General features: G+C 41.5%; 1 protein-coding gene across 4 annotated transcripts in view; it reads right to left on the minus strand.

Moving 5' to 3' along the window:
- Positions 1–598: 598 nt before the first annotated feature.
- The window catches only part of HSPBAP1 (HSPB1 associated protein 1), a 36,543-nt gene continuing 17,704 nt past the window's right edge, over positions 599–19,437 (minus strand). For all 4 annotated transcript variants that reach the window (XM_075757058.1, XM_075757056.1, XM_075757059.1 and 1 more), the window contains exons 4-8: positions 15,796–15,932; positions 12,440–12,611; positions 4,374–4,457; positions 1,409–1,519; positions 599–1,201 (exon numbers count right to left, since the gene is read on the minus strand). In XM_075757058.1, the coding sequence (XP_075613173.1) occupies positions 644–1,201; positions 1,409–1,519; positions 4,374–4,457; positions 12,440–12,611; positions 15,796–15,932 (1,062 nt within the window). In that variant the 3' untranslated portion in view covers positions 599–643. The remainder of the gene's footprint in view (positions 1,202–1,408; positions 1,520–4,373; positions 4,458–12,439; positions 12,612–15,795; positions 15,933–19,437) is intronic.

The raw sequence follows: 19,437 nt of genomic DNA on the forward strand, positions 1-19,437 counted from the left end.
CCGTAAGTTTTATCTTTTCTCCCCTGTCTAATGAAAGAGGGGAGTGATAGAGCGGCTCTGGTGGGCACCTGGCCCTCAGCCAGGGTCAACCCACCACACTGGGGCAGTGAGGGTGCTCGGACTGAAGCTGTCAGTCAGTACAGTTAGGCTGCTCCAGTTTAAAAGGAAAAAAACCAAAACCAACAGAAACAAACCCCCTAAAACCAAAACGCAACCCTGCAAGAACATGACACGCCTCCTTCTGGCAGGTTAGGTCTAGCAAACTTAATCCAGGAGGAATTACAGCCCATGCTGTTACAAGCAAGCTCTGTGTTTCAGGGGGTTTCTGAAGAGCTGTCCCCAGCTGATGCTCAGAGCTACAGAATGCTTTAAAGATCCCATCCACACAACAAAGTGGGATTAGCTCTGTTTTGCTCGTAACACCGAGGAGCTCTCTGACTAAATGCACCTTTCTCTTCCCAGCCATCATTAACGAGCTATTCTTCTTTTAGCTCAACTTCAGTCTGCTGCTTAACCATTAACTGTGTCTGTCTGTACCTAAAAATTATTTGAAATGAAACATTCAATTATTACAGAGTTTAAACACCCACAACATGGCTGCCATTTGATTTCTTTATTTCAGAAATGATAAAGCACTCCGGCTTTAAACTCTTGTTCTCTCCAGCAGTAGCCGAGCCACTAAACTGATGACTCGTGGATTAACCAAACAGTCTAGCAAATCGTTGGTAGAAAGGGCTGTTTGTGAAGCATTTGGACTGCCATCCGGATCCATTTGATGTGCAGGCGTTTCACAGTCATTACTCATTACCTGTCGCTTCCCGGTGCGGTGTGATTTTCCAAAATGTCCTTCTTCATTTTCATGGAGAAGGTCTCTACGGTCACTTTCAACTGCAACTGTACCCATCGAGCTTGTTTCTTGAGACTGTGGTAAAACCTGAATAAGATGAGGCCCAAAAGGTATTTTCTGCAGCTTTTCTGCTTTAAATGTTGAAAAGCCACATTCCTGGGTTAGTAATCTGCAGCCCTCTGGTTCACAGCCAACTTCCCTTTTCTTCCTCTTGCATGAGGTGCTTGTCTTTTGCTCTGCACCAGTGCTGCTGGAACATGCCTGTTCTGGCACACTTGCCTTTGGACACTTGAAATATGCAGACACTGCTTTATTCAGGTACTGAAGATTGATTTCATGGGATGTTGCCTCAACCTAAGAAAACACCCAGGATACACTCAGTTAAAAGGAGATATGTTTCAATTCAGCGTTGCATGATCATCTTCCATGAATTACTTTTGCTGCATGAAGGGAAGGAATTTAAAATTCTTTCTCAGGCAGCAGTAAGACTCAGGGGGAGCTAAGCAAAATGTCAGTAATTCTCTGTTATCACTGCTATAATGGGGGCAAGGGAGGGCTTACCTCTGTGGGATTTAGCCAGACATCTCCATCACCAGGATTTTCTGCTGATTTTATGGCACATACCAGCATTCGAGTTATTGCTTCTTCTACACGGGCTTCATGATCTGAATCCTGCCTCGAGGGAACAGAAAGTGTTTGGAGATAGGTTAACACCTGGGTCTCTGCAGAAAGCTGGAAGATCTTGGGAGGAACTAAATGGATGGCCTGATTTTGAAAGCCATACTCATGTATGTGAAGTCAGTGAAAGGCTTCAGACTTTTGACTCTCCTACTCATGCGTGCAGCCCCCACAGCACAGGCTTTGGTGCAACCACCCTTCTGAATAAGGGTTTGCAAAAAAACCAGATTCTGGAGTTTGTATGTAATCTTTTTTCCTTATTAGTGTTCTGTTAATTGGGTATGGTGCTTGAAATTACAATGCAATGTTAGCATTTAATTAATGTATGCATTGAGCTCTCGAGGACTAGAAGGACCGTGAAAGTAAATTGCAAATTTTGTGTATCTACATGTTATGTCTAATCCGAGTACTTAAAACATACAGGATGTTACATCAAGGCAGCAACTATCTGGGGGTTACAGAGGCACAAAAGTGAGTCTTAAGGAAATTCAGGAAATATTTTATCATGTAACAGTAGCTGACATACTACTGCAGTTTTAAATATCAGCAGAAGGAAAAACATGTTTCCTCTGAAAGCTCTCCTTCAAAACAAAATACTAAGTTAGTAACTGGAGTCTTTGGTTTAGGCCTTCACATCCTGCATCATCCCTTTGGGCAGCTGGGTACTAGCTAGTGTAGGATAACAGAACAAAACTTTATATGATCTTTTTTAGCTTGCTTTCCCACTTCACTGAATTTCTTGTTTGGAGAGTCTTACTGCCTCCTTCCACATACAGGATGGGTGGTCTGGTTATTTCAATGAAAAGTGCCCAGGAGCGGGTATGTAAATCTGGTTTCACTGAGATGCTTAAACATACAAGTTTTGGAAGAAAGATGTAACCTTGTCAACCCACAGCCCTGAACTGCCTAACTGTGGCTTTGGGGAACATGTCAAGCAACCCATGCCTCTTGCTAGTATGAGTGTTGAAGCAGTGGTTCATCCTGGAACCCTTAGCAGAATTTGGGACAGAAGCAGGGGGAAGTGCTCTTAGCATTTTATGGCTTTGGATGCTTGGCTTATCAATGGCCCCATATAACAAACCCTCAAAACAGAATCTGGTCTGCTGAATACCAGGGTTGTACTGATCACATGAGAGTATGTTAGGAAGCAAGGAGTACTCAGAGTAGCTCACATCCAGCTGAAAACAAATTAAACTTCTACTCTAAAGTCTTGCCAACATAATTAATGGTTTCACTAGGACTATAAATGTTGGCATGATTCACATCTGTCAATACGAAAGCAGCTGGTAACAGCTGCAAGCAAGAACTGCTTGATATGGTAATGGAAATGTTCTCGGCATTGTCTTTAGCATCCATGTCAGAATTTATTTTTATAGCTGGATTGCCTAACACCTAACAGTGCTGCCACCATCAGCTGTAGGGATAATTTCTGTAAGGAACCTTCACCTGGGTTGCAATAGCTACGCTTGTTTATGGCAGGTTTTGATATTTGGAGAAGAGGAGTGTGTGTGTGCCATTCATTAGCAAGATCCAGCAAACCCTCCTCTGCTCGTGATGCCATACACAGCTACCTGCTCTTGCTGTCACCAGACTGGATCTTGGTGACTTCTGCAAGACCTTTAGGACCAGAAAGACCATGAAGTTTAGCCCCCCCCCCCTTTTTTTTTTTCTTGCAGCACATAAGAACAGCTAGAAATGCTATAGCTAATGCACCACCCAGGGAGTTACCAGCCTGGCACAACTGATCCAGTCCTGACCTGGTCCTCCAGATGGGCACAATTTGTGAGGCACAGCTTAGGATAAAAGTACGTGTGTTGACATCAGGGTCTTTCTAAGCACACAGCCAGTTCCTCTGGATTACCTCAAAAGCTGCTCATATTTAAGGCAGGCTTAAATGGTTGTTCTGCAATATCATTGGTGCTTTCTCTGGCACTGGACGCAGCCTGACTGTACTTGGGGCTGTATAAGAGCTCAGGATGGGCTGTGGGCCTGCAGTCCTTTCTAAATACATAGTCTCATCCGGAAAATTTCTCCCTGAGGGAAACACCCAAGTGAGTTCCTCTACTCTGCAAATGCTTGCTTTGATGTTGGTATGAGAAATGTATTGTCTAGTCTTTAAACAGCAGCTGAATGCATGTGTTCATCCCCCTGAAGATCTCCAGTCCAATAAAGGGTGTGGGTTTTTTTTTTTCCAAAACACAACTATAAGTATTTTAGTGAGGCAGCTTTCACAGGCGATTTCAAAGGGTCTTTTTTTATATTAAGCTAGGATTAATGATAAAGTAATTTGAATCAGAAAACCTTCTGGAGTATTGAGATGATATCCCTGGAACCATACCATACATACTGGTTAACATGAGCAAGAAAAATTAAAGCCTGGGGAAAAGAAAATTAATTAAATACTTGAGAAAATCCAACTCTAGGCAAATCAAAACTATCACAGAGAAATGAAAATTCAAAAATCCTCTGCCACCCCCTTCCTATCACATTGATCTGATTTAAATTCTAATTTAGCTTTGCATGTAAGCATGTGCTTGAGGTGAAGTCGCTGTTTTGTCATCTCCTATTCAGCACAAAGCTAGCTGGCACATAAGAAATTGGACATGGAAAGTTTAGCTTGTGATTAATTGTTTGCCTGACTGAGGTAAGCTTGCATGTGATTTCTGCTGAATTGGGGCTTCAGATCTGGAACCTTGGAAGGTTCTTCAGGAAAAGCTGTATCCATAAAGGCTCTTCCCTCCCCAGCCTCTGAATACAGCACACCCAGTAGGGCTGAACCTGGCAGGCCAGGGGCAAAAGTCCATGCAGGTGTGGAAGTGTTAAATCAGTGACATAAAAAGGAAAATACCAGTTCAATCCAAGAGTTTATGCTGACAGTGATGGGATCAATGGATTCCACGTAGTGCCACCAGTGCCTTGGAACGAGCAGGACCTGGAATTGGGAACATCGCATTAGAGTACTAGCAGAAGCCTGAAGAAAGAGAAGATGTTTTAACTGAGGTGATGTGGGATTCAGAGGCAGAATGAGGCAAGGAATAGGGGTGGGAGGTGATCTTTACCTCTTTATTCTAAAGAGCCTTTTCTCAAGACTCACATCCCCACTCTCTCCTCCCATCGTATCAATACTGTCATGTAAGAAGTGGACATGATCCAGAACTACTTCTCATCCAAACCCCTCCTCATGTGAAGCAGGATTGTAACCTAACTGCTCCACGTAAGCAAGGTCCGGCTGTACCAAGGGAGTGCAGCTGGTGTAGCAGTGAGCGAGGCTTTAGAGAAAGTCTCAGCCAAGCGAGAATTCTTCTGTAAATTCTCCAACTGAGCAGACTTCCCAGTTCCTTTAGAAGGACTGCCAGCTGGCTTCCCCGAAAAGCAGGTATCCTAATGCTTATCTAGGTGATTAACAATATGTAGCTTTAATTCTGGTAAATAATCACCAGTATTAAACTTGTCACTTTTAGTAGATAGGCTTTTAAAAGAAGGTGTCCCAGAAATCATGACAATCTAGTTTAGATCACAGCTTTACAACTATATCAGGATGATAGCTGTGACATAAAATTGATTCTAACCCATGGCTTTTATGGTAGAAAGACATTAATGTTGTTTTGATGATATAGTACAAGCTTTACAGATTACTGAACATTAGATTAACATAGAGCTATCAAGAAAAGCATAAAAGATGGTTTTTGACAGGGAATAAAAATGGTCGGAGACGGATAAAAATATACACTTCAGAATGGGGAAAGTGAAGCAATGATCTGTATCTGAATTGCAGGCAATTCTTTTACTTGGTAGACACAAATTGTGTAAAAGAATGTTCTGCTACTAGATAGCCCTGTGCTTCATTATATCAAAACACAGCTAATGAGAAAATGTCTGTGTAGGAAACAATGACTGCGGCCCTAGTCCTGCAAACACTTACTTACAGGACAGGCAAAGCAGAGTCATTTTTGGGCTGCAGGACAAAATGTTCTCCACAGGTTTCAATTTAAGTCAAACAAAAAAAGCAGTGGCTCTCTAAAGGTCAAAAACATTTGGAAATTGTACTTCAATCCAGTACAGCATACAAAACAGAGAAGGAAGTCAGTCTGTGGAGGGCCATTATTTAAAAAATACCACCAATTAGTTATTCCTGGCATTTCCATACAAAACCCTATGCAGACTGAAGCCAAAACTTGTTTTCTACACAGAACAAGTTTCAGAGTGGTGCTTTTATCACAGAAATGTACACCTTAAATGAAAAGCGCAGTTGCATTAGCTGCAATGGGTTTATCTGTTAGGAAGCGTTTGCCCGTGTTTCATTGACGGCAGAATCATACAAAACCCCCCCCACTCATCTGCTCTCTAGGGGGTTTTGTGTTGCACTCTGTTAAAGTATCTAGGTGCCCTCCAAATGACAGGGTATAATGATGAAGCCTGGAAAAGTCTGGTGTACAGCAGAAGGCACAGCTTCTGGAGTAAGTAGCTGTTTCCAACAACGAGGTGCTTACTGTGAGACTCGCGTAGGAAGAGTGAGCTTGCAACATGCTGGAGAAGTGGAGGAAGACACTAGGGAATTGGGGTATGGTGCAGAGGGAGTATGTTGCAAGGGAACAAAAGCAGGAGGCAAATTAAGGGAAGTGTATAAATGTTTCGGTAAGAGGGGCTGGCTGGAAAAAACAAGATGGAAATTAGGAATGGAACGTGCTGGCTCAACACAATTCATGTGCAAAGCTGAGGCAGAATTGCTTTGGGAAGAGGAGGTATAGCTAGGAGGAAAATTGAATTCCCCCTAACCAGTCCAGTCTTTTCAAACCACAGAGGAGGAACTTGGTCTTTGGAGAGACTAATCAGATTTTACTTGCCAGCAGGTTAAGGGTAATAACTGTAAAGTTGTGTATTTCTGCAGCCAGCACTGTTTGCTGATGCAATTTATAGAGGAGCTACAGAGCTGTGACTCAGAGGCAAAACAGGTACCATAAAGACGCTTGCTCTCCCTCTTTTATTTTTGGCTAAGGTAATGCTTGTTAAAATAAGGATTTATGGCAATAAGAAAATTGAAATTATCAAAAAGCAACAGGACTAAACCTTTAAGGAAGACAAAAAAGTGGGAAACAGTAATTAAAAGTAAAAAATAAAGCTGGCAAGGGAGCACCAGAACTAACAAAAGACCAAAAACAAATTCAGCAAAGAGAGGAGTAGAGTAGAATTCTTCTACCTTTACAAACTAGTATTCTCCTAGGTTTGCAAACTAGATGCAAAAAACACCAAACAAAACCCCAACACCAAAACAAACAGAAACCACTATCACTGCCCCCGACTATCAATTCTGCAATAAAATAAAGCAGATTTCCATATGTTTGTTGAATATGGGACACAGATTTAGCTACATTTGAAACTGCATTTCAATATGAAATGTGAAAGTAAACCACAGTGAAATAACACACACACACAAAATGCTGCATGCATTTTATGGGGAAAATGTAAAGTGCAAAAGCAAGACAGAACTATTCCAAGCTAAGAGATAATTTTGTGTTAGCCTGCTTTCTACAGAATATATCTAGCTTTGTGGGCTGGGAAGATACTGATCTAAACAGCAACCAATCAGATAATTTTAATATTTAGGCTAGTGATAGGAAAATATAGCAGATGGAGTCAAAGTAGGACAGAAATCGCAGAAAAGATAAAATTACATTCTAGTATGTAACAGGAGGAAAGAAACCACAAGAACAGTTGGGAGAGCAAGTGGAGCAATGCTCAAGACTTGTACAGCACAGAGAACAGAACAGGTTTAAATTCTCGATGGACATGATTAACTTGACACAGCGCAAAGGTAGGGCAAAGGTGGAATTGCTTCAAAAAGAGAGCGTACCCTGAAGTGAAATATTATAACAAGAAATTCCTGCTCATTAGAAAAAGATATTTGGGTAAATGCGCAGGAAAAGAAAGCGCCAAAGAATGTCAGTATGATGGGAAGAAAAAGATGGGGGGCTGTGGAGGAACCCAAGCAAATCCCAGAGCTGTTTGCCACCATGGTAGTGAAAAATAAGATAAATGCTCTTCAGGAGCAGCACGTGAGGGCTGTGAGAGCACTGCTGCCTCAGCCTGTGCCTTGTCCTAGCCCGTGCCTGGCTGCACTGGTGCTTCTTACCCTCCCTCCCGAGCTGGTGTCTTCCCACCTGCTGAAACAGGGCACCCAGGGCCACTGGTGTCCAACACAGGCACAGCCCTGGGGAGCAGCACTGTGAACAGGAAGGGACTGGGGCTGTGGCCATGCTGTGTCCATAGGGACCCAGGTGGGGGACTGAGGGAAGCTCAGGGAAGAGGTGGAAAAGTAGAGTTAGGAACTGGCAGCTTTCACCTTTGGTTTACTCGACTTTTTGGGCACTCGGGGTTTTCCATGTGTCTTGTAGGCTAAGTGGTGTTTTCATCACCAATTCTAGTGTAAATTCACCTCCTGGACTTTTCTGCTTCTTCTGTGATGGAGATGATGGTTCTGGTTGGGCTGGGCTGTATGCCTTCTTTATGGGGTGACATGGGGCCAGCTCTGTAGTCTCCCACATACAAATTCTTCCTTCCTTCCCCAAAAAAAGAATTATCAACCATCTACTATGCATAATGCTGTGGACAACTCTGAATTCTCCTTTACTAAAATCACTTAAACGCTTCTCCAACAAAAGCATTTTTTTCACCTCTTTTTAAAAGTATTTTATATACTTTGAGCTGGAACATTTCATTGCCTTTTAAAAAGTTTGAATTACTGCATTTCCTGACTTATTACAACACTTCTTTTTGGTATCAATTACATTTTTCTTGGTTATTGAGACTGTCTGACTGTCTGTCTGTCTGACTGTCTGTCTGACTGCACAAGAAGCTGGGAGGGGCCATGGCCAGGACAGTTGACCCCAACTGGCCAAAGGGATATTCCATACCATCTGACATCATGCTCAGTATATAACTGAGAGGAAGCTGGCCAGGAGTGCGACTGTGGCTCGGGAACTAGCTGGGCATTGGTGGTCTGCAGGTGGTGAAAAATTGTGCTGTGCATCACTTTTTTTTGTGTATTCTTTTATTACTATTATTCTCTTCCTCTTCTGTCCTATTAAACTGTCTTTATCTCAACTCACGAGAGAGTTTTTTCCCCTGACTCTCTCCCCCATTTCACTGGGGTTGGGGAGTGAGCCAACGGCTGTGTTGTTGTTTTAGCTGCCTGCCGAGTTAAACCATGACAGTGGCACACAGGGAAATCTCTCCCTGACTTTGTGAAGATTTCTGGTTGCTCAGGGTGGGGTTAGAAGTCAGAGGTCTGTCTGCACTGTTGAGAGCTCTGACTGCCAAGCAGGATCCCATGGTGTGTTAGATACTGCAGCAGGAGCACAGAAAGAGAAAATCTTGCAGCTATGCGCAGGAACTTAGTGATAAGTGTAGTTGTGGACACAGACTGAGATGCGTTTCTTTAGACTTTCAGAAAGCAGGCAAGCGAAAGCGGGGGAGGAAAGCTTCTGAGCAGCAAACCACAGTGAGAGACAGCAAGCAGTAATGTTGATCTTATTTTAAAATCATTTTTCCTATACTGTGACAATGTTTTTCAAGGCTGGAAGGGAGCATCCTTCTCGGACTCGACAGGCCTGAGACTAGCTCAATTAGGCCTTTCCTTCTGGTTTCTAGAGTGGCACTGCAGCTCCTCTGGCTTCAGGCTACACCTGGACACAAGGCTAGGAAGCAGGAGTGTGGGCAGCTGTGTCCTGCCTGTAACACCATGGGTCCTGGTGTCCACTACCTCTCCTGTCTGGGGTAGCGTAAGAGAGTGGCACTGCTTGTGGAAGCCCAGTGTACAAGGTGCTTGCTCTCTGTTAGGAGGGCAGATGTGTGCAGCCTCACGTGCCTACCTTCAGACAAGCTGAGATGTGCTTTCTTGTCTTTTTACCATTGCCTAGTTATATGGATATGGATTAAGAGGAAGATGGATTAAGAACAGTTACATTAGCGAGCAGGAAGGAAGCAAGAATCTGGTGAGAAGTGGGGCAGGGGAAAGAATGATCAATGATTTTTGTATAGCATCTCAGTTTTTCACAGCCTTTTCAGGTGAGATTCATCTTTCCTATTTTTAATCATCAAAAAGTTAAGCATCTATGTGCATAAGCTCCTTTTATAGCCTATACCGAAGGACAAGATGGGATGAATGTTCCTGCAGGACTGTAATTGTGTAAGACAGGGAGGATGTGGATGCCTTGTAGAGGTGCCAGGTTCTTCCCACTGACAGCAGACAGGACATCTGTCCTGGATGGGATTTACGTTGAGGGTGGTAGATCCTCCTCTAGCTCTCGTAACACTTGTCCCAGGGCGTGGGGTGGAAGATACTAGAACAGACATGTTTTGCCCCATTTGTGGTCTTTTAAGCAGTATTTGTACATTTGTGAAAACAATTAAGGTGTTACTAGAAATATTGCAGAATTTTTGAACAAATAACATACCAATGCTTTTGGTGAAACCTCAGTAGTTCAGTGAACACAAATCCACCAGCAGTCAACCTCCTGCTCCACACTTACCACTCAGACTTGCAACCATCACATAGGTGACCAGGTCCAAATAGTTATAAGGAGTCCCTACATTTGTGTGACACAACTTGAGCTTGTAACTTTATGGATATAGTCATGTACAGCTACAAACCCTAGAACTACTCAGCTGCCTATTTAAATAAGTTATATATCTAAATGTTATCATAATTTGTATCAAGAACAGATAACTAATGTATAACCAGAAGTTGCGGAAATGCAGCCGACAGCCACTGGTCAAGTACAGGATGAAACCTTATAAAACCTAAAGTCTCAGCCAACTACCAAAATTCATAACAGAGATTCACCTCTGAACAAGACAGTTAAAGGGTATATGCGATCGAAGTACATGCCGTGCATTGATAGAATGTTATACGAAGGGATTCTGCTTTAAAGCCTTAAAGGGGTGTAGAAAAATGGCTTGTAGCAAACAACGACCAGAAGGTGGCATTAGACACATTAAGTTTTTGATATTCAAAGCTGCACTCACCCTACATGCAGTTGCTTTCCTGAATACCCAAGAACACCTTTGTCTTTATTTTTCAACCCTTTATTGTTACAATATCTGATCCAAAATGTTCTGCGTACCCTCTGGGAAGGAGTGGAGATGCTAAGTATTATCACATAATAAAGCTGGCTGCAAATTCTGCAGTAATTGTATTAATTCTACATGAAAACCAATGCTAAGCACACACCAAGGTTGTTGTTGTTTAGGGATCCTCTCCTTTGTTAACAAAGGAGTTCCTCTAGGTCATTCCTTTGTTCTCCATCAAACAGCAGCAGTCCCCAGCCACCTGCCCCATAAGCTTCTGGATGAGATACTGGAAAGCACCACCCAAAAGGTGCTGATAGAATGGATGAAGGCAATACCTCACTGCTTCATCATTGCCTCTACATTACTTTCTCCTCAGAAATCCAAACAGTATCTCCTTCATGGCAATGCACACAACTTGTATTACTGAGCTGGCTCAAGATCTTTATTCCTAGAAAGATTAATTTGTAATTGCTTTAAGCCTAATTAAAATTAAGATCATATTAAAGGTTCACTACCATACTTGATCATTCCAAAGGGGATTATAAATTGAAATGGTGTTGGGGATCACAGATAATGCAATGCTGAATGAATGCAGCATTTTTATAAATAGTAAAAACTTGTTCTTTGTGCTTTAAATTATTGAACACTGCACCTTACAAAGTGCAGAATGTGAAACTAATCATTTGTTTTATGAGTATGGCTAGGAGCTAATGTAATGCAACTAATGAAGGTTGATCACAGATTCCCTACTTGCAACTGTACCAGCAGAAGAGCAAACTCTTCCCAGCTCATAGACATCATCCTCTTGTTTGAAACTACTATCTTGCTCCAGTATGCCATCTCACCAGTTCACAGGAGCACTTCTTACTCTGCCTCCTCAAAATTACCTGGATTAGCAAAAATCCATTCTTTAAATTGTTGAAGGCAGCTGGGTTTGCCAGCTAGGGGCAAGAGAATACTTGCTCAAGTCGCTGAGCTGGCAAGTCAAAAGAGGTGACAATATCTAGTAGAAGAATGGTGAAAAGGCTCTAGAAGTGGCAGCTCCACTGTCTTAAGCATTTGGAGCAATGAATGTTGCAAAATTCCTTTGGAAAGGCCTGACAGTTTGAGATGCGCAGGAGTGCGTTACAAGGACATGCACTGCCGAACAATGAAAAAGGGTAATTCAGACTCCAAATACAGACCATGTTGATTAAATAAGGAAGGACGCTATTTACGGCAGGAGATTAGGAATTAAGAGTCCTGAGCCCCACTCTCGTATTGCTGCTGACTGTCTGTCAGCCAGGCACTTATAACTGAACTTTCTCAGTAAAACAGGGTTAATAATATCCTCACGTCCTTGTAAAGCACCACGAAACCTCTGGATGGTGTGTGCTCTAAATGCAAGTATCATTATTACAATACTTTGCTATTAAAGCAACAAGTTGGGCCAATGTTCCCTGGTGAAGGTTATTCACTATCAAAATACAAGTTCCTTTGCTGGCTCTACACGCTCATTAATCAAATACATTTTATGGAACATACTGGTTTCAGAGTAGACAGGAGTACTGTTCAAGGAAGTTTTAAAGCAGACAAATTGGAAGTGATTGCAAGAACTGTGATGGAACTGGGCAGCTGATTGAACTAACTCTCCAAATGTTTGCGGTTTTTGTACAAAAAAGGTTAGTAAAATAACTGTGAGCAAAGAAAGTTTCCATGCTGAGAGAAATGTATCAGGCCTGAGCACAGAGTGTAGGGAGAGGGAAGTTCCACAGTCAATTTGTTAAGATTTCCCAGCCCTTAATTAGCCAGTTAAATAATTTACTAAATCTTTAAAGTAATGTAAAGCTCATGTGTGAATGGTACCTGTCCTGGGCTGAGCATAACGACGTGGGCTGTTGTATTCCTAAACTCAGGAAAGCGTTTCAGATCAGGTTTGGCAACGTTGACTTTGCTGAATACGCTGGATTCCTCATAAGGGATCCTGGTGGGATAAAGGAAACTGGTGTCGCCAGGTGGAAAGAGGTGCCATCTCTTCCTGAAAATAGAAAGACGATAAAAATGTATTCAGTGCGTGTCAGTTACAGCAAAGAACTAAAGGCAGCAGCAAGGTTTTCAATAAAACATAAATCTGCCTCGCTGTGTGAATCTCCTACGCAGTGAGAACACAGGCAGTACTTACAGGCTGTCTCCTAAAAGTGTTTTTAAAATATTCCACTTTTTAATTTTTTAACTGAAAAGATTTACAGCTTCTCACCAATTATTTTAAAAAGGCATATAAAATAAAATTTAAAAAAAAGCTCTCCCATCTGGTTCCTCCTTCCTCCCTTTTACAGAGCAACATACAGTATTTACAGATGCTCAGAGCATTAAAAATTGCTCTATAAACCAGGGGAAATAGTTTTGTTAGAGACAATGTGCTTTCATTCACTGGATGAATAGCTGCTGCACCCATGTTTGTTTTAAAAGGCGGACATCGTGCATTTTGGATGGCAACAGTAAAGGGGTATGGATGTGATCTTCTGTTTCCTATCATCACCTACAGTATTTATTTGGCCGTTAGTCACAAACCCCTCATTCTTAGTAAAACTCACCTTGATGAGTTATGCCATCCCATGCCAAAGATGGCATAAATAAGAGACATCTATAGACATAAATACCCTGAAACACCTGTATTTTTTGTGTTATCAGTACCACACGATGAAAATGTGGCTTGTGTGGGCCACTGAGTTTAAGAACTTACTGGTGTGACTAAATGCCCAGACAGAGCAGGACAGGGTTGTTCTGCTCATGAACTCATGTTCCAGGTTGCTCTCTATGTGCCCAAAGAAGCGGTTCAACACACTGTAGTGCAGGGCCAAGCAGAGCTGAGATGCTGACCTCATCCTCAGGAGCTCATGTCTGTCTTTCACTTACACAGACCAGATCAAAGAGAGAAAAAAGAATATGCCAGAACTGGTGGTGCCAGTTTTATGGGTACTATAAATGAAGTATCTTAGCAGGTGCATATGTAATTTAGAAATAGGAGTTTTATATGGCAGTACTTTAGGTGATGGAAATAACCAGAAAGGAATACACAAAGAGAGAATTTATTACATTTAAGAGGTGTCAGACAATCTGTACAACAGTGATCCATGCACTAAGCAATGGAAAAGTAAAGGTAGTACTTTACAGCACTGTTGGACAATTTGTGCAGCTCTCCTCCTTGTTTCAGACTCTAGTGAGATCTTTTCTTTCTGTCCCTTTCCTTGGTACTAACTTCTTACTTTTTGCCTACTGCTTCTGGTTGTCAGTTCTAAGTCACAGATCTGAAAATGGGAGAAAAGCAGCCAAATGGCACACAAACAGAAGAGACAGGAATAGCAGGATAGCCAGAACTGTGGAGATCAGCACAGATGGAAGTGCCATAGGCTGCTGACGTTTCTTGGTAATTACCAAGACTACTACTGGGTGCAAGCACAAGAAATGGTTCTCCTGAAACCCAAGCCCTACTGCAACTTTATTTTGCCCTCCAAGGTAGACCCTCTTAAGGGGTAGAGAATAACTAGGTTAGGAGGCTCATGGGTTAATCCCGCAAGCTCATGACAAAGCAATATCATGAAGCAAAAAATTAAGAAGCCCAAGGGATGCAAGGAGGAAATTCTAGATAGCAACAAAAGGCTAAGGAGTCATCCCTGGCTTTCCTGCAAAGGCAAATCTATTTAAGTTTAGCATAAGCTTATATTCTGTTACAAAGCCTCTCTTGTTTGTGAGTCTCAAAAGGGAATCTTTCTGCTGTGAAGCAGCACAGGATTCACAAGCTTGTGGAAGTTTGCAATCTATTTATAGGCTTTGCTCTGAAGAGGGAAACAACTTTGTCTTTTCAGGCCATGCAAAGGCTTTAGGCTTTTTCCTTCCCTGAGAGGAACAAGGGTTTTGTTCTACCAGAGGGGGAGGAAGTGTCTTGGGAAGGCAGACAAAATTGCCACGTGATGCTGGAACTCTCGCTCCAGTTCAACACCTGAAGGTAGAGATCAAAGAGGCAGGGCAGGTATCACGCCTGCTAGATTACTGTACTTATTTAGTATACCCAGTATTTAGGTGATCCTTAGAAGATACTTAGGCATGTAAGTCTCACGGTTTTCAATGAGATTTCTGGCTCCTAAAGACATTTAAGTGCCTGGACTTCAGTGTGTAATGCTTACTGATGTGGTCTGAAGTCTACAGGACTGGCTGCAGCAAAGCACAGTGCTGAGGGCGGCTTCCAGAGTGTCTCTGCTGCATGTTCACCCAAGAATCTCAAGGCTGTTTATAAATATGAATGAAAACCTGCCTGAGAGCTAAACCGAGTTACCCTTCTTATAGATAAGATGATGACAAATTCATTTGCCTCAGGCCTTAAAGCCAGTCAACCTGTGGCACTGCCCAGCATAGAAGCCAGCATGCTGACTTCCAGTCCTGCACCTTAATCACAAGACCACTGTGATTTTGCTATTCTATAAAATGTCAGAGTCATTAATCACATTAAAATCTCACTGGCCAATTACTTCTCCCACTCTATACTATCAAACCTAAAAAAATGCATGCAACTTATTTTGTTCCTCTAGCATTACTCTAGCAATAATAGTTAACAAAAAACCCTGAGGCCAATATCCAAGGAAAGGAGAAAAACAAGAATGGGGAAAAAAAAAAAAAAAGACAGCATGCGAACAGGCAGAAAGACACAGCAACAAAGCCACATGCTTCAAACTAATTTTGGGGCCTCAAGTGTCCCTTTCAACTTTGCTCACAGCTGGCTGCTCCCATCCTGATGTTCCCCTTTTAAATTAATTCTAGCAGGCTATTAGAGGCTCTAGCACAGAGAATATTGTAAAAGTCTAAAGTAGTTTATTTCTATTTTGTTTCTGGGCTTTTTAACTCTTTATCTCCTAATTCCAACTTCTTGAATTCTTAACTACTAGGAGGATTAAAATGTTTATCATGGGACCACGTCACACACAGATCAGAAAAGATCTTCCTCAAACAGAAGAACATAAAATTGCGTTACTTCCATGACCCAGTCCAACTCCAACCCCCTGAAATTCTGCCATTTCCTGTAGAAAAGTACTGATGTTCTTCAATCATCAAGAGCTCAGAAAACTAAAATATTCAGGACCTAGAATTAATACTCGAGAGTCCAAAACTAACTTTATAGCACAGTGTAACTTTCCCCTGTGTTCGTTGTACATATATGCACTTGTTACCTTCCTTGTACTTGCAACACTAAGTTGCAGCCGTATGAGTCCAAATGGCAGGGAGTGTTTGCTCCTTCAGAACCAATCCACAGCGTGCTCTCTTTTCCACTTCTTCCGGGAAAACCAAAGTCAGACCACCTTATATCCTACAGCAATGAAAAGGTTATTTATGTAAGCTATTAAACTGATTCACATCCTACCCTCAGTTGTCCGAGTCTCTTGTCTTCTCCCTCCACTGCTCAGTTAGTCTTTACCCACTGCAGTTGCTACTCCTTTGTGGGGTTCCCAAATGCATGGCCTGTGCCCCTTCCTCCAAAATTCTCCTCTCTAGTAGCGTTTCTTCTGCTTTCTTCTTTTTCTGTCTGACTACACAGTCTCCTAGATCTCTGCCTCCAGTTCTCATCCCAGTCTTTCATATCACACAAGGTACCGTTTGCTCTACAGAAAGACTGCCCAACTGCTCATGGCCACACGTGGCTTCTTTTCCTTCTTTTCAAACACTCTGGTTGTGGTTTTTTTTTTTTTTTTTTACTTTCTCCACCCTAAACCATCCATCCAAGCTCAGGATTGCTTTTAGAAAAATTCTGATATATGACATTTAAAAAAAGAATGGAAGGAAGGAAAATTCCCTATTCCCTTTTCAAACCAATCTGATAATCCATGTGGCATATTTGCTCTCTGCTCCTGTCTCAGCTTTCTCCATGTATTCCAGAAACACAGATGTTTATCCTGCTTCTGACCCAGTGGTATGCTGTTTTTTTAAAGTTTCTTATCATTTAATGGACATGTTCTTCTCCAGCCTTTGCAACTGCGGAGGCAGTGAACTTAAAACAACTTGATTACATAGTAAGAAAGGGCAGAACAGGTATGCATCTGTTACGAATATAATCCTGGAGCTTTCCAGTCCATTGATCCTCCCACAAACAATCCCTTGGGCATGACAGCTGGAACGAGGGACAGTGAGGTATTTTTCAGATAGTTCAAGGGTTTTGCACAGTGGCTCTGTCTAGCTTGGATAAAGCTTTCCCATCTTTCTATGGCCTACCCTGCTACCTGCAGGGCCTGATCATTTGTTTATTGGAAAGCACTTGAAGTATACTGGCCAGAGATACTGGTGCCTTTTGGCTGGAGCCCCAGACCGAGCCTTAGGAAAGAGAGATTCAATTCCTGGCTTCCTGATGGTCTCGGGCAAATCACTTCATCTCTGAGCTTTACTTTTCCCATCTTGAAAGGGAAGATAACGGTATTTGTTCTGTTTCGGTAAAGCACTTTGGGGTCATTCACATCACCTAACTTTAGGAACCTAATTTAAGCTTGGCGCCTGCTCTTGTCAAAGCACTCTCAATCACCCCTTGGAAAAGCCTCTCTCTTTCCTCTGTCTATAAAGAGAAAATAGGAGTCTAGCCTCCTAATTTAAGTATGTAAGCTAGCTGCTTGCAGACAGGTGGGTGACTATCCTTTTTTAAGATCTATGAATGAGGAAAACTATAGCTAGACATTATTATAAGGATGACTTCACCATGACTCTGTATCAGGAAACCCTCAAAATGAGTGATAGCCTTCCCAAAAATTAGGTGTTGCTAAAGATTCTGAATTTCAGAGTTATTGATTTTAAAGATATCATTTGAAAAAAATGCAGAAGTGTAATATAAACATTTGTCAAAGGCAGCAAAAAATCAAAAAGAAAAAGTTGCTCCTATAGATTTCAGCAGCCATAAAATTTAAAATCCAATACAACTATTTCAGTGATAAAGTTAAGCGTAACACCATCTCTACACTTTAATCTCACACCTAAATAGTTTTTGTATTTTGTTACAATTTAAGTGGAAAGAAAGCACACATAATCAATATTAGATTTAAAAGAACTTTTTGAAAATGCTGCAGCGGTAGTAAATAGTTGAAGCGATTATGGGTAAAATAGTTTTTAACCAATGAACTGAAAAGGAACTGGTAAGATTACCGAAATCTTGTCACAGTGGGTTCCTTTTCTACAATAAAAAGCCACAGTAAGAAGAAATGCACTAAAAGGTGTTCCAACCATAACAGATGGCACATTACTTGTGAATTATATTTATTTCATTTGCTGCTTATAATGAAGTTAATCTGTACCCGTATGTCACTTTAAAAGGTCTCATTTCTATTTAAACTTCACGCATATATCTTGCTTCTGATTTATATCTCAAATTCTGTAATGAAATATCAACTGAAGAAAAAATATAAGATGCTAGATACTGCTCATAGATTAGAATAATGGAATCATTACCTTAGCCCACACAACTGTAAATGATAAACAGTGCAATCTAAATTTCAAACAACTTCTAAATGGCCCTATTAATCACTATAAATAACAGTGCAGTTGGCCTTCTTTTCCCCTTCAAGTCACCTTATGTAAATCTAAATAAAATCTAAAAAGAAAAAAGTGGTTATCAAATTCACACAAGAATGGAGGAGAATTTCTACAAAGAACTCTTTTGGCTGGTATAAATTGCGTAGCAGTGTTTCAAAAGCCATGAGTCTGGAACCGATGGATGCATTTCACTCCCATGCCTGTGAAACTGGCAGATGACATACACCATATTTGCTTGCATAACACCATCAATTTTTTACTTCCCAGATTCTGCTTTAAAAAAAAAATCCATGGCATAATCATTACGTGTGTCTGTTCTAAAAGTGCAGTACAATCTGTTGCTTGTTAGAGGTCAGGTGATGAGGTTGTGGCATGACACCTGTACTGAAATGCAATTCCTGGCGCCTCAATTTTGTTCTTGAATGGGGGCAAGGGGAAGAAGGAGGCAGGAAAATGGTTGTCTCCTTCAAGTGTGTTTTTTATTGACCGAATGAAGCAGCAGGCTATTCAGGTCTTCTGACCTGCTATTATCCTGTGCTGTAAAACACAGAAAATGCTCTCTGTTGAGGCAGAAAGAGAGAAGACCAAGGCAGGACCACAGATAGAGGAAGTCACTCAAAGATCTAGGGAAGCCTGAAACATCCCTGGAGCTCCCAACTTAGTTCAAACAACACAACTTGGTATCAGAGTCATGCAGACCAAGTTTATGTGATCCTGGTTGTGTTTCAGTGCCCTTAGGAAGGGAGAGGAGAAGAAAGTAAGGTAAGATGGTCTCTGTGCCCAAACCTTACCTTCTGACCCACAGAACAATGGGAAAGGAGACAGACTGAGCACTGGAAAATACTAATTTTACTGGTATAAAAGAATAAAATACATATAAGGAACATGGGAAATCTTTCTGAGGAAATAATTAATTTGAGGGGGCGTATCATTTCGTACTTTGACATCCCAGTCATACAGTGTTTGCAGGGAATTATGATTCCATCTTCACATTTGAAAGTATAGAAATTAATAAGGCTTCATTTACTATTCTGTCTTTTTGAAAAAATATACCTTTTGTATAGCTATCCTTAATTTTGCCCTCTTACAATTTGCAAGGAGAAGCAGCAGGAAGGTAGATGAACCAATACATTGAAATAGCAGATAGACACGGAGAAAGTAAAAGAAAACACCCTGGGTAGGTGTCCTAATACCTGCCTTTGGAAATTACCATAGATTATGTACTTCCATGGACAGGTTACTTCATGTATTTTACCCTCTCCACATACAATCAAGGTATAATAATCCTGCAGACTCAGAATCCC

The sequence above is a fragment of the Balearica regulorum genome, chromosome 6 (assembly GCF_011004875.1).
Source record: "Balearica regulorum gibbericeps isolate bBalReg1 chromosome 6, bBalReg1.pri, whole genome shotgun sequence".
Classification (NCBI taxonomy): domain Eukaryota; kingdom Metazoa; phylum Chordata; class Aves; order Gruiformes; family Gruidae; genus Balearica; species Balearica regulorum.